Genomic DNA, 13,183 nt, shown 5'->3' on the forward strand with positions numbered 1-13,183 from the left:
AAAGGTCTTTACTCTGAAGCAGAACAAAGTTATAGACCCTTTTTGTGCCATGTTTTCAACAGGCCAACTGTAATATGCAATTTGTGTATTTTCAGACCCCTCTAAACCTACATTTTCTAAGTTCCAAGTTCCACTAACAACAGTGCTCACTATTCTGACTCATGTTGGAGAGAAATGCTTAGCAATAATAAAGAGTAACATCCTTATGTGGCCGAATTTTTCTCTTCATCATATTTATTGTTAAAAATTTAAAATACTATTCTTGCTATCTCAAATTTGGGGCTTTTGAGATCACTTGGAATTTAGGTTGGGAACTTCTCAAAAATAAAAATTATTTGGGCAATTACAGTGTAAGGCTCAAGTGTTTAATGAGAAGCACTGAATGACAAAGTCGATGAGAAGCTGTAGGTAATGAACATAAGCATGGCTGTGAATAAAAAAGATAACATGCATATGGAAACAAAGCCTTAGCTGATAAGATACTGAAGAAAATCACCTAAGTGAATTAAAATCTTTTTAGGCACTTGCTTACAATTTCATGTGGTCTAATAAAGTTTATGGGAATTCTGCCTTTATACCTTCCCTGTTACCAACTGTGGAGGTTTCCCTGGAATCTTCCAATTCGGAAGGAATAGACACAATGAAACAATTAAAAGTCACATAGAAGATACTTTGTTTTAACATGTGCCCATTTTACTATTGTTCTTAAGCCTTTAAGAACCACGGTTGCCTTTTCCACAAAAAGTTCTCCCTACATTAAAAAAAACTATTCTTTTTATTCACAGTTTGGAATTTTTTCTAATGGAGAGGGACAACTGCAATTAGACATTTAGTAAAGAGTTGCCCTTTCAGGTGGTGACAAAGAGCTTGAGATATCTAAGCCAGTGATTAAATGGGGTGGGTTTCCTTCTGCAGAAATGAAGACAAATCCCTCAGCCACTGCAGGGTTAGTGCACAGGGTTAGGCCAGGTGCTCAACACTTGAACCTCCCAGTTTACCGTAAAGGACTGCAGAGTCTCGAGCTCTCTAATTTTAAGAGCGAGCTTGCTCTTGTCTTTCCTCAAAATACGGTTTTCATTTTGAGATTCTAGGAGGTTGACTGAGATATGGCTGTTGGTTTTGGCCAACTGGCTGATCTCTTTCTGAAGGATGAAGTAGCTTTCGGCCAGCTTCTCCTTCTCCTTCAGGAGCTCGTCCTTTTTCAGCATCATCTCTCTTTTCTCAGCCAGGAGGTTCTTGTTGTCCTGCATCACCCTGGCCCGCTCGGCCAGGGTCACCTCGTGGTTCAGCCGCAGGTCATCCAGCATCTTGGTGAGGTAGCTGTGCAGCTCCTGCAGTTCCAGCTTGGATTTGGATAAGGCAGCAAAATCGCTCTTCAGAGTCTCTATGTTGGTGGCCAGTTGAGCCGTCTCTGCACTCAAGAGTTCCTTCTCCTTAACAATCTCCACCACTTTCTGCTCTGAGTTGGTCTTGTCTTGGATTAGCACAGAGTTCTCGGACTGGAGCTCCTTGGTGCGCACTCTCAGAGCCTCCACCTCCTGCTCCAGGAGCGCCACTCTCCCGTGGAGTCTGTTGTTTTCATACAAGGATGACTCTTTGTCCTGGGTCCTGGTTTCTTTCTCCAGGATTAGGGACTGCTGCATCATGTGGATCTTCTCATTTAACTTCTGACACTCTTCTTGCAGGTTCAACCCATCCTTCAGCAAGATGTTCTTTTCGGAACAGCAAGCCTTGAGTTCAGCGTTCAGACTCTCCTTTGCTTGCAGTATGCTAGCGTGTTCTTTTTCTAGAGTCTTTTTGGCATTTTGAGCCTCTTTCAGCATCAAAGCGAGATCACACTTGGTGGCTGCGAGTTCTTGGTTTTCGTTTTTTCTCTCTTGAAGCTCTTTCTTCAGAGCATCAAGATTACGGAGCAGTTTCATCTTCTCGTGCACAATGATTCTTCTGTTTGCAGACTCTTGATCGTATTTCTTTTTCAGGTCTTCTATGGCTTTGACGGAATTCTCTCTTTCTGCAAGTAAATCTGTATTTTGCGTTTCCAGTACAGATTTTTCTTTCAAGAGACGATCCTGCTGCTTTTTGAGCTTAGTGATTTTCTGACAAACCATCTCCTTCTCAGAAGTTAGGTAAGTGATCTTCTCGTTCAGGTTCATCTCGATGTGGGCAGCCTCTTCTGAGCATTTGTTGAGTTTTTCAGTGATGAGCCTATTTTCATTTACAGGTTCTTCTTTTTTGGCCAAGAGCCTTCTCTCAGACGAGGCCAAGGTTTCTTTTCCATGCAGAAGCTGGATGCACTCGGAGTCTGTGATCTCCCGACTGGTCTTAATTTCTTCCAGCAGCTTGGTAAGGCTTGTGTTTGTGGCCTGAAGTTGCAGAGTCTCCAGCTCGGCCTCCCTCAGAGCTTTGCTGGCCTCCTGCAGCTGCGCGCGGAGCCCACTGGCTTCCGTGCTGAGCAGATGTTTGACCTGGAGGGCAGCCTCCAGGCTGGCATTCAGCTTTTCCTGATCTTGAAGCAGCATGTCCTTCTCAAACTGCAGATCTTTGCTGTTTTGGAGGAAATGGTCTCTTTCGACCTTTAAGGCTATGCACATGTTATCAAGACCTGACTGTTTCTCCAAAGCTGACTTTTTCTCAGTTGTGAGATTTTCCATCTCCTGCACCAAGCTTTTCTGATCTTTCAGTAGCTCCTCATAGACGTTCTGAAGCTTCTGAATAATTTCATCTTTATCTTTAGCCAACGCAAGGTTTTCAGTTACAAGCTTCTTGATATGATCCTCCAGGTGACCTTTTTCTTCCAGATTCTTCTTAGACTCAGCCATCAGAATACCTTGGCTGAACTGGAGGTTCCGCTGTGAGTGCCTGCAAGCTTGCTTTGGAAGCCTGCAAAGACTCATTTTCCATATTCATCTTCAAGACTTCTTCCTGTGCGTTATTGATTTCTTTAAGTAATTTCTCTCTCTCAACAGCCAAAGCTGCTTTATTGAGCTGTTCCTGCTGATAAAGCTTTTCAGCATCTTGCTTTTCCTCTAAGACTCTCTCCTTTGCTAAATTAAGAGTTTCGTTTACTGACCATAGCTTCTGTTGGTCTTCCTGAAGTAAAGTTAGTTTGGCCTCCACCTCTACAAGCTTTGACAAAAGTGAACCTTTTTCTAACTTTAAGGCATTTCCCTCCTGTGCAAGAAGCTGCTTCTCTGATTTCAGACCCCTCAGCTCTTCTGACATTAGTTCAATTTCTTTTTTGGCTGATGTTAATAAGTAAGTTAGCGACTACAGAAACAAAAGACGGAAAGAATGGAAACAAAATGAAATCAAGCAGACAAATGCAAGCCCGAATAACTTAATGTAACCTAAACCATAAAAGTTAAAACATTTTACAATAACTGTCATAGAAACTATCTGGATGACAGGGGGAAGAAACTCGATGAACAGAGCCCATAAAAGGATAACGCAAAGCAAGTTTAGCTTCGCAAAGTGCTGATGTATCTACTGGTTTCTCTTTGAAAAAACTTCTGAAGTGTTCCTGATAGACACCTAGAAGATACAAACAGTAGTTTGACTTTGACGTCAGGGCATGAAATTCTTTCCTGCCATTCCAATTATCCAATTGTTTCTATTGTAGAAGGGATTCATAGAATTTTTTAAAACACAATCCAAAGAACTACAAAAAGTGAGTATACTTTAACCAAAAAAGAGGAGGAAGGGCAAGGTATTATAAACTGTTGCTTTTCAAACTAAATGCAGAACCTTACTTACTAAAGGACCTGGCCTGAGACTGATTTAGCTTCAATATTACATATAACTTAGTAAAAATACAGACTAATTTGCTAGTCTTTGGTGACCAAATAAATGGGCTTTAAAAAAGCGTATTGGGGGGCTTCCCTGGTGGCGCAGTGGTTGAGAGTCCGCCTGCTGATGCAGGGGACACGGGTTCATGCCCCAGTCCGGGAAGATCCCACATGCCGTGGAGCGGCTGGGCCCGTGAGCCATGGCCGCTGAGCCTGCGCGTCCGGAGCCTGTGCTCCGAAGCCACAACAGTGAGAGGCCCGTGTACCAAAAAAAAAAAAAAAAAAAAAAAAGTGTATTGGTTTATAAAGTAAATTGACCACAATGTCTCTACCAGTGCTGTCCAGAACTTTCTGCAATGATACAAATGGACTTTATCTGCGCTGTCCATTGTGGTAGCCACTAACCACACGTGCGGTGCTTGCGACTGAGAGGATGAATTTATAACTTGAACTAATTTAGATTTAAATGGCCACATGTAGCTAGTGGCTACTGTACTGGACGGCACAGCTATAGTTCATTGGCTCTTAAACTAGGGAACATGGGAGCATTGTGGTCTCCATGAATCTCCTGAGATTTCATCTAAAACTTGTTGAGTGTATATATCAGCTTTCCTGGGGAAAATATCTTAAGGTTTCATCAGATTCTCAAAAGAGTCTGTTGAGCCCCTGCTGTTGACAACATTGAGATTCACAGAAATCGGATATCCAGACAACTTGGGAGGGGGAACGATCCCAGCATTTTAACCAAATGATCCTTATAAAAACAACAACAACAACAAACAAAATTAATGAGCCCTTACACAAACCACTAGAATGCTGTGGTTTGGTCAGGCTGCAACATTTTAAGGGAAACACTAAAAAACTAGAGTCTGTCCAGATAAAGGGAACCACGAAGACAAAAACTCTGGAAATTATATCCAGTTGTTAAATGGTTCATAAACCTGGAGACACATCACAGGGAAAAGAGAAAGCTTTGATGGACAGCATGTAGAAGAAAGAAAATTTAGGCATCTTATACATGACATATATTACATGCCATGCTACACAATTTATAAGTTTTAAATGGGCTCTGTTTCAAGTCCTATGTATGCTCTTTTCTATTTTCTTCCTACTAAACTCATATATATGTATGTGTATATATATATATATATATATAAAAATAAACATTTCTCTGACACATTAAAACAATTAAAGACAAGTATTTGCTTTTCTTTGAGCAATTTAGATGGGAGTAGGAGGGTTGAACTTCATTACGTTACCAGAGTCAAAAAAACATATTGGGACACTGATACGATCCTGACACCATAAAATGAAATTCAGTGTATCAAGTTCTACTCTACTTAGCAGTAGGATGTTTTCTTACAGCCCTTAAATCCAGCTTCCTTGTTAATGAGCTCGTAGTGCCTTCCTGGGGACATGCGAGAGCCCTCTCTAGAGCTCTCCTTTCTACTCTATCCTCTAAGAGCTCTGTTCCTCCAAGCAGGCTCCATTCCCTGCCCACCTGCCTCATGTGGCCTCTGCCTCTTGCTTTTCTGCAAGATGTCTCTCCTAACCCTCGTTCAAGGTGGCAGCAAGATGGCCAAGATTAGAGGAACATGCCTTCCCGCAACAAAGAGTCTACTACAGGCAGGCAGACAGAGGTCAGGCAGCAGCAGACTCTTCGTGACAGCTGGGGAGCAAGCAGCGCAGGGGGTGGTGGCCACACAGTACATTCGGGGGAAAGACCTGTAGCCATCACCCTCCCTGAGAAGGAAGAGCGGCTGGTATAAAGCACTTGAAGATACAGGAAATGTAATTCGCCCTCCTGCCACGCACCCTGAGGGCCGACACTGGTAACGGCCACTGAACACATCCCACGTGCTGCTGCTTTCCAAGCCCCCTTGCAGCCCTGACGCGGAACGCAAGCAAACCGTAATTCGACAACAGGATTCTCCCCACCACGTACTCTGGCTTTGTCGGCTTGCCTTCTCAGCTCCTCCGTCTCCTGCAGCAAGTCGCTGTTCTCCTTTTGTGCGGCCTTCAGCCGCTCCCCTGCGTCCAACAGCATCTTCTGGAGGTTCTGCAGAACTTCTTCATGCTTGGCCTGGGTCTCAGAACTGGCTTCTTCATACCTGGCTTTCAGCTCTTGACACTCGTTGTGGCTCATTTGCATCTTCTTTTCCTGCAGACACCCCGAGTCAGGAGTGAGTCATTTGGTCATGTCCATTCTGCCCCTCAACCTCCCCTGCCAGCCCACAGTCCCACTGATTCTCTCCTTACCAGGTCTGACAATTTTGTCAGCAGTTCTTTCTTTTCTTCCTCATGCTTTTTAGCTGCTTCTTGCTGGCTCTGTTCAGCTTTGAGAGTTACTTCCCCAATACTTTTCTGCAGAAGACTTGCATTTTCATTAGCCTTGGTGAGTTTTAGCTGTAATTCTTCTACATTTCTAGAACAAGTTTCAATACAAGGCGTCAGATTTTTCAAAAGAGTACTTTAAATTCTAGAGTTGTACTTTAAAATATTAATAATAATTGTCTTAATGATTATAAATGTTATGAGCAATTAATAACATCTGAAATAAGCAAAAAACAAAAACTGACTTGTCCTGAAGAATAATTTTAACAATTGTGATGGTTACAAATACCTTAGAGTAACTACTCCTCTAACTGTGAACATTTATTATTTTATGTCAGAAGATCAATAAGGAAAAATGAGTGAAAAGTAAGCACATTAGAGGAGGTAAGTATTTCGAGGTTTCCAAATTTTAGCAGACTAGATAATCAAAGACTCATTTTGGGGTCGCTTGAGAACAGAAGATACGAAAATAACAGTAATGTGATGTTCTAGCTCAAAGAGAACCACGTGGTCCCACAAAGATGTAAGAGGGCCATCAACCTGGAGAAAAGGCTGGCTCATGGACCAGAGAACAGGAAGGAAACTTGGACGGTGCCTCTGGATAAGCAGCGATAGAAATGGAACTTCTCCAAGGCTCTGTGCCACAACCGCCTGGGCAGCTGTGCCCACCTCACAGCAGGACTGCCACAGTCGGCCAACCAAGGCCCATCTGCCCATCACCCACCAAGACTGGGCCATGCGTGAGTGCACGGCTGGACGTAAACTAACTCTGCCAAGTATTTTTTTTTTTTTTTTTTGCGGTACACGGACCTCTCACTGTTGTGGCCTCTCCCGTTGCGGAGCACAGGCTCCGGATGCGCAGGCTCAGCGGCCATGGCTCACGGGCCCAGCCGCTCCGCGGCATGTGGGATCTTCCCAAACCGGCGCACGAACCTGTGTCCCCTGCATCGGCAGGCGGACTCTCAACCACTGCGCCACCAGGGAAGCCCTCTGCCAAGTATTAATGCTTTCAGAATCAGAAGTCTACCGGGGCTAATATGTCCTCTAAAAGTTTTTGCCTTATAAAATAAACATTTGATTTTTATATGGCAGCCATTAAAAGAAAAAAGAAATCAAAGCAACGAGAGCCTCAGGATAAAGACGAGAAGAGAGATTACGATAACAGAAGCTTTAGCGCTGAGGAAGCAGGGTGTAGAGATGAAGAGCAGCAAGGGCTCTGGGACCAGACCACCTAGATCTGAAACCTCAGGAAAGTTACTTAACCTCATTAAGCCTCAATTTCCTTTTCTTTAAAATAGGAACAATAGGGGCTTCCCTGGTGACTCAGTGGTTAAGAATCCTCCTGTCAATGCAGGGGACACGGGGTCCAGCCCTGGTCCGGGAAGATCCCACATGCCGCAGAGCAACTAAGCCCATGCGACACAGCTACTGAGCCTGTGTGCCACAGCTACTGAGCCTGTGTGCCACAACTACTGAAGCCTGCACGCCTAGAGCCCGTGCTCCACAACGAGAGGCCACCGCAGTGAGAAGCCCGCCCACCGCAACGAAGATCCAACGCAGCCAAAAATAAATAAGTAAAAATAAATTAAAAAAACAAAATAGGAACAATAATACACTCACCTGAGAGGATTATTAGGAGAACCAGAAAATATACTCTACACAAAGCTGTCAGCATAGTGTGTGACACGTGGTCAGCCCTTCACACGTGTTATCTATCATTACACTGAAATAGGTTAAAAATATTTTTAACTGCCTGTAAAAGATGTTATTGCCGTTGGTAAACTACTACCTTTTCTTTACAAGTCACCAGAAAGTCTGCGATACACTGCGATAACAGAGAAAGAATGAGATTCAGGCAACTTTAAAACCTAACAGTCCTGAAGATTTAGGCTCCCCTCCCACCCAGACCTTGCTCGAGGGCCTAACCCAAAGCAGGCGCTCTTATTAATACTCATACGTACCTTTCTTTCAGACGTAATTCACCATTCATTTTTGTCAGCTGAGAAGAACTGTCTCCTGACATTTTCATTATTACTGCAATGTCGTTTTCCAGCTTTTCCTTCGCCTTTATCAACTGCTCTTCCCTTTCGTCTCTCTCTCTGAATTTTGCCTCCATATCTGAATATATATAGAAAAAAATAGCACTGTTGTGTTATAATCAACAAAAATGTATTAACTACACCCTGTATGCCAAGCCTTGCTCTGGGAATATTTGCATAGAGCGATCCCTGCCCTCATGAAAATTACATTCTAGCAAAGAAGACAGACAATAAACAAGATAAATAAAGAGAATAAATGGTACAATAGATAGTGTTAAGTGCCAAGAGGGAAAAAAATACAAGCGGAGAAAGGAGTCAGGAAGGAGTCGGGAGGTTAAAACCTTAGACAGAGCCTCTCTGAGATGGTGACATTTACGTAAAACCCTGAGGGAAGTGAGGGAAGAGGAATGCAGGCAGAGGGGAAAGCAAGTGCAAAGGCCCCAGGGCAGGAACATGCTTGACAATCAAGTATCACCAAGGAGGCCAATATGGTTGCAGTGGAAGGAACAAGGGGAAGAATAGTACAGGAGGAGAGCAGAGATAAGAGGACCTGATGACAGTAAGGGCCACAGCTTTTAATGTGAGCGAGACGCGAGCCACTGGGCCTTTCCGAGCAGAGAAGCGACCTGATCTGACTTGATGTTGAAGGGATCCCCCTGGCTGCTGGGCTGAGAACAGACTGCAGGGGTCAAGAGCAGAAGCAGGCAGCCCAGGTGACCAGCTGTTACTACAGCTTCGATTAAAGATGCTGGTTGACTCGGATCAAGGATAGCAGGGGGAGTAGTGAGATGGGGTGGATTCTGACTCGTTTGAAAATGAGGCAGAGAGAATTCGCTAAGGTTTACAGACCTCAAACAAGTATTTTATCACAATATAACACGAGTGAAGAATTTATGCCTGAATAGTAGATATGCTGTGACAACACACTAAAATTATCTCAAATCTTAGGAAGCCTACTACATTTAACGTGTAGAGACGTCTTCTTACCTGTTAAATTTTCTCTCAACTTCTCCAATTCAGAAGACAGCATATTAAACTGTTCCTCTTTTTGGTGTAATTTATTTACAGTTTCTATTTGGGATGAAGTTAAAAGTTTAATACATTTCATAGTTAATAAGCCATCTAAAGCCTGACTGTCTCAAAACCAAATCGAATCAAAAGCTTGCGATGTGGGATCACGGGAATACTCAAGAGTCCCATTACAAATCAAACCACTGAATAACGAACCTAAAGAAACAAGCAAGCAACTCTTTCTTGTCTCCCCAAATCTGTAGATTTGGCAGGCACCGGGCATCCCTTTTCCAGGCACCCTCCTTCCACTTAAAACTCAACAGAGCTATCGATGACTGAAGCTTAAGTAAGACAATACTTTTCCCAAGTACACCTACATTTTAATACGGAACAAGCTTTAAGTCAAAAAGAAGAAAGAATGGGAGCTTGAGGCCTCAGGAAGCCAAGGGAACCCAGTATTACTGTGCGCTGCAGGAACTTCCAGGGTGGTGAAATCAGGCTACAGGCAGCATCTATTGTTATGCACCCAAGGCCAGCTCCAGCTTGAGAACAAGTGAGCTGCTCATGTTCTGCTAAGACATACCTTGCATACTTCTCTGAACAGAGACTGCCTGCTCTGAAGCATCAGCAAAATTTTCTTTCTAAAGAAAAAGAAGTGGACATTCAGAATAGAAAGATTTCAGATTACAAAAATAAAAAGTTTCTATGACTACAACATTATCTATTTTTTGTTGCTAGCTTTGTTTCATTAAAGCTAACTTACGCTTAAAACATGTAGGCATCAATTACAACCATATGCATACTGTGCACGTGTACACACGAGTGAGGTTTGCATGTGTGCTGCATGCGTGGGTGTGCACGTATGTCTGTACACGTGTGGATGTGCACACTTATGTCAGTATATGCATGTGTGGATACACATGTGGTGCCACATGTATGCTTTTTTTTCATGTTGCTGCCCTCAAGTAGCAGAACCTCTCTTCAGAAATCTGCCTGAGACAGTGAACAGAGTTCCGAAATTTGTTTTTTAATATTTCTTTTTTTCATTGAAGTATAATTGGTTTACAACGTTGAGTTAGTTTCAGGTGTACAGCAAAGTAATTCAGTTATACATATATATTTTTTCAGCTTCTTTTCCCTAATAAGTTATTACAAAATATTGAGTATAGTTCCCTGTGCTACACAGTAGGCCCCTGTTGGTTATCTATTTTGTACATAGCAGTGTGTACACGTTAATCCCAAACTCCTAATTTATCCCTCCCCCCAGCCTTTCCCCTTTGGTAACCATAGTTTGTTGTCTATGTCTGTGGGTCTGAGTTCTGAAATGTTTTACATCTAAGAATAGTCAGAACCTAGTATCTTAAAACCGGATCTGTGTCAACTACCTTAAACCAAAAAGTCCATCGCTCACTCACTATCTTTTCTAAACATGACAGGGGGGCACGATAAAACCACTCTCCTGATTTTCCTGCGACGAACTTTGAGGTAGATACACCAAGTGAATTTTTAAATGAGTCTTTCTAATTAATTAATATTTTAGTTTAAAAATGGGCTCACAAGCCACAAGTCCATCAAAGCCCACAAGCTGTCCACCTGTGTTACTCCCAAAGCCAGACCTCAGGCGGCATGTTTTCAGAGGACGTAGAGGAATACTCTAACTTAGAAAAAAAAAGTAAGGCATCCTGAAAGTTTGGGGAGGAGGGCAGAGAAACGACATGAAACTCAAAACACATTTTCTTAAAGGACACCATAGTGAAAAATGGTAATTTCCAGGTCAACTTTTCTCAATATGTAGCTGAAATATGCTGTATCATAACTGTCTGATAAAACTCTCTACGATGAAACTGTGCTGTTCAATTGGCAGCCACCAGCCACGTGGGGCCTCTAAGCATTTAAAACGTGGCTAGTGCAACTGAGGAACTGAATTTTATATTTTATTTAATTTTTTTTTATTTAATTTTAATTAATTTAAATTTATAGAGCCATATATATAGACAGTAGCTACCATAATGAAGAGTGCGGCTATATAGTTAACATTTTAAAAAGTAGAAATATGTAATATTGGCATTTAAATAAGAAAAAAAATCAAACACTATTTTTGGCCGTGTGTCATGTGGGATCCTAGCTCCACAACCAGGGATCAAACCCATGTCCCCAAATTAGAAGCACGGAGTCTCAACTACTGGACCAGCAGGGAAGTCCAAAAATCAAACAGTTTTATTCACCACTGGTATTAGCAGAGAAGTGTAAAACGTGGAGAACAGGAAGGTGCATGTAAGGCCCAAGACAACTGACCCTTCATAGCTAATGTTTCTCTTATCAAGTTTTCTCCATGAGCCTACGCCTCTCCTTTCCCATGACATGTGGGCATCACCGGCACCTGCCCGTGGTCATCAGCCTTGACTAAGCTTGTGTTTTTGATGTAGGAGGCAAGGCAGAAGGGAGAACAGTTGAGAAAAAGACAAAAAATGTCCTACAACCTGGGATTAAGCAAAGAGGATATATATGAAAGGAAAAGTAATTTCCTGAGGAGGAATAAACTGAGATGTAAGAGGGAATTCTGTGAACTTGTTAATTAGACAGCACCCTGCCTTGCTAACAGAGGGTGCCGATGGTCCAGGAGAGCTTGCTGGCTTGCTGTCACCGGGCAGGTAGGACAAGGCATAGGGCAAGACCTCACTATATATGAAACCTAATGTGCTGGGTATATAACTTGGAAGGTTCCTGTGTTTGGTGAAACTAAGTAGTCAATAACGTGCCAAAGCAATGCATTACCAAAGGCAAAGGACAGATTAAAAAAAAAAAAAAGTAATACTTACCTTTATTGCTAGTTTGGGTTTGATCCAGTTCCTCTCAAGTTATTCATCAACCAATCAATACTTTGCAAGAGAAAGGAAATAGGTGCAATACGTCTTTCTTTATAGAAGTTTTTGTTTTTTAAACAGGAACAATTTTTGAATGGCCAGAGACCCTGAGATTCAGATTCCCAACAGGTACTTACCAAAATCTGAAGTTCTTTTTCCAAAGCCTCTTTGACTTGACTGACTTCACTCAGGTTTTCCTGAAGTTTATTAAGCATTAGCTCTTTTCCCTGCAGCTCTTTGGTGATGTTACTAGCCTACCATACAGAGTTACATGGTACAGAAACCAGTGAACAAAAGGAAACAAAAAAGAATGAGAAAGAAAACATAAAACAAATATAAAAAAATGTATGAGATACAAACATAACCAAACAAAACTGAAAGGAATAAAGGCATGGGTAAAAAGTCGTTTTGGTGTTTTTTTGTTTTTTTGTCTTTAATTCTAAGAAGCCAATGACTTTTCATACAATCAGTTCTAGATAAGATTGTCCAATGGCTAATTTTAAATAATCAAAAGAGTATTTTTCTATACCTGAATTTGGACTGTCAGCATGCTCTAAAGCAGAAAGTACAGATGCTTACTTTCTAAATGAGACAGTTGAGCAATTTCATCTTCTGGACTTTGGAAAACCTTAAGACAGGAATGGTGGATTCATGTGGACTGTGTTTCATTTTTTGTATTTTTGTACACGCTTAAAGTATTTCAACATTTAAAATAAAAAATAAAATTTTAAAAATGTACTACACAAAAATTGTCGTCAGAAATTGGCTTTCATTAAATCTTAATGTAAAAAAAGTAGACCAACACATTAGCTGCATATCCCATATTAATTTAATTTTTGTGTTTTGATTGGTTTTTCAGAACCAAGTGAGGAGATCTGAGAAAAATCTCCTATGACTGTCATCTTCAACTAATGTTACTTAGCAATTTTTGCCGTTTGTCTGTCTTCACCTCTCCCCATTTAACCATCACAACCCTTCCTTCTTTGCCAATAAAGCAGCTTCTCCCGCAAAAAGCTCAGAACATTCAGCATCAATACCAGCACCTCCACTAGTGTCAGGAGGACTGGGAAAAAGGGCTCCTTCCTTGAACAATCCTTAAACATGAAGATGACATTTAGCAAGGCTAGTTAGTAAGAAAGATAGCCAGCCA

The 13,183-nt window shown here is 41.9% G+C and overlaps 1 protein-coding gene across 1 annotated transcript in view; it reads right to left on the reverse strand.

Moving 5' to 3' along the window:
- CLIP1 (CAP-Gly domain containing linker protein 1) overlaps positions 1 to 13,183 on the reverse strand; it is a 122,770-nt gene that overhangs the window by 36,760 nt on the left and 72,827 nt on the right. The window contains 8 exon segments of the mRNA XM_067700999.1: positions 999 to 2,843; positions 2,845 to 3,267; positions 5,731 to 5,946; positions 6,045 to 6,210; positions 8,081 to 8,237; positions 9,146 to 9,229; positions 9,753 to 9,810; positions 12,171 to 12,287. Of these exon segments, the coding sequence (XP_067557100.1) occupies positions 999 to 2,843; positions 2,845 to 3,267; positions 5,731 to 5,946; positions 6,045 to 6,210; positions 8,081 to 8,237; positions 9,146 to 9,229; positions 9,753 to 9,810; positions 12,171 to 12,287 (3,066 nt within the window).

This window comes from Pseudorca crassidens, chromosome 12 (assembly GCF_039906515.1).
Source record: "Pseudorca crassidens isolate mPseCra1 chromosome 12, mPseCra1.hap1, whole genome shotgun sequence".
NCBI lineage: Eukaryota > Metazoa > Chordata > Mammalia > Artiodactyla > Delphinidae > Pseudorca > Pseudorca crassidens.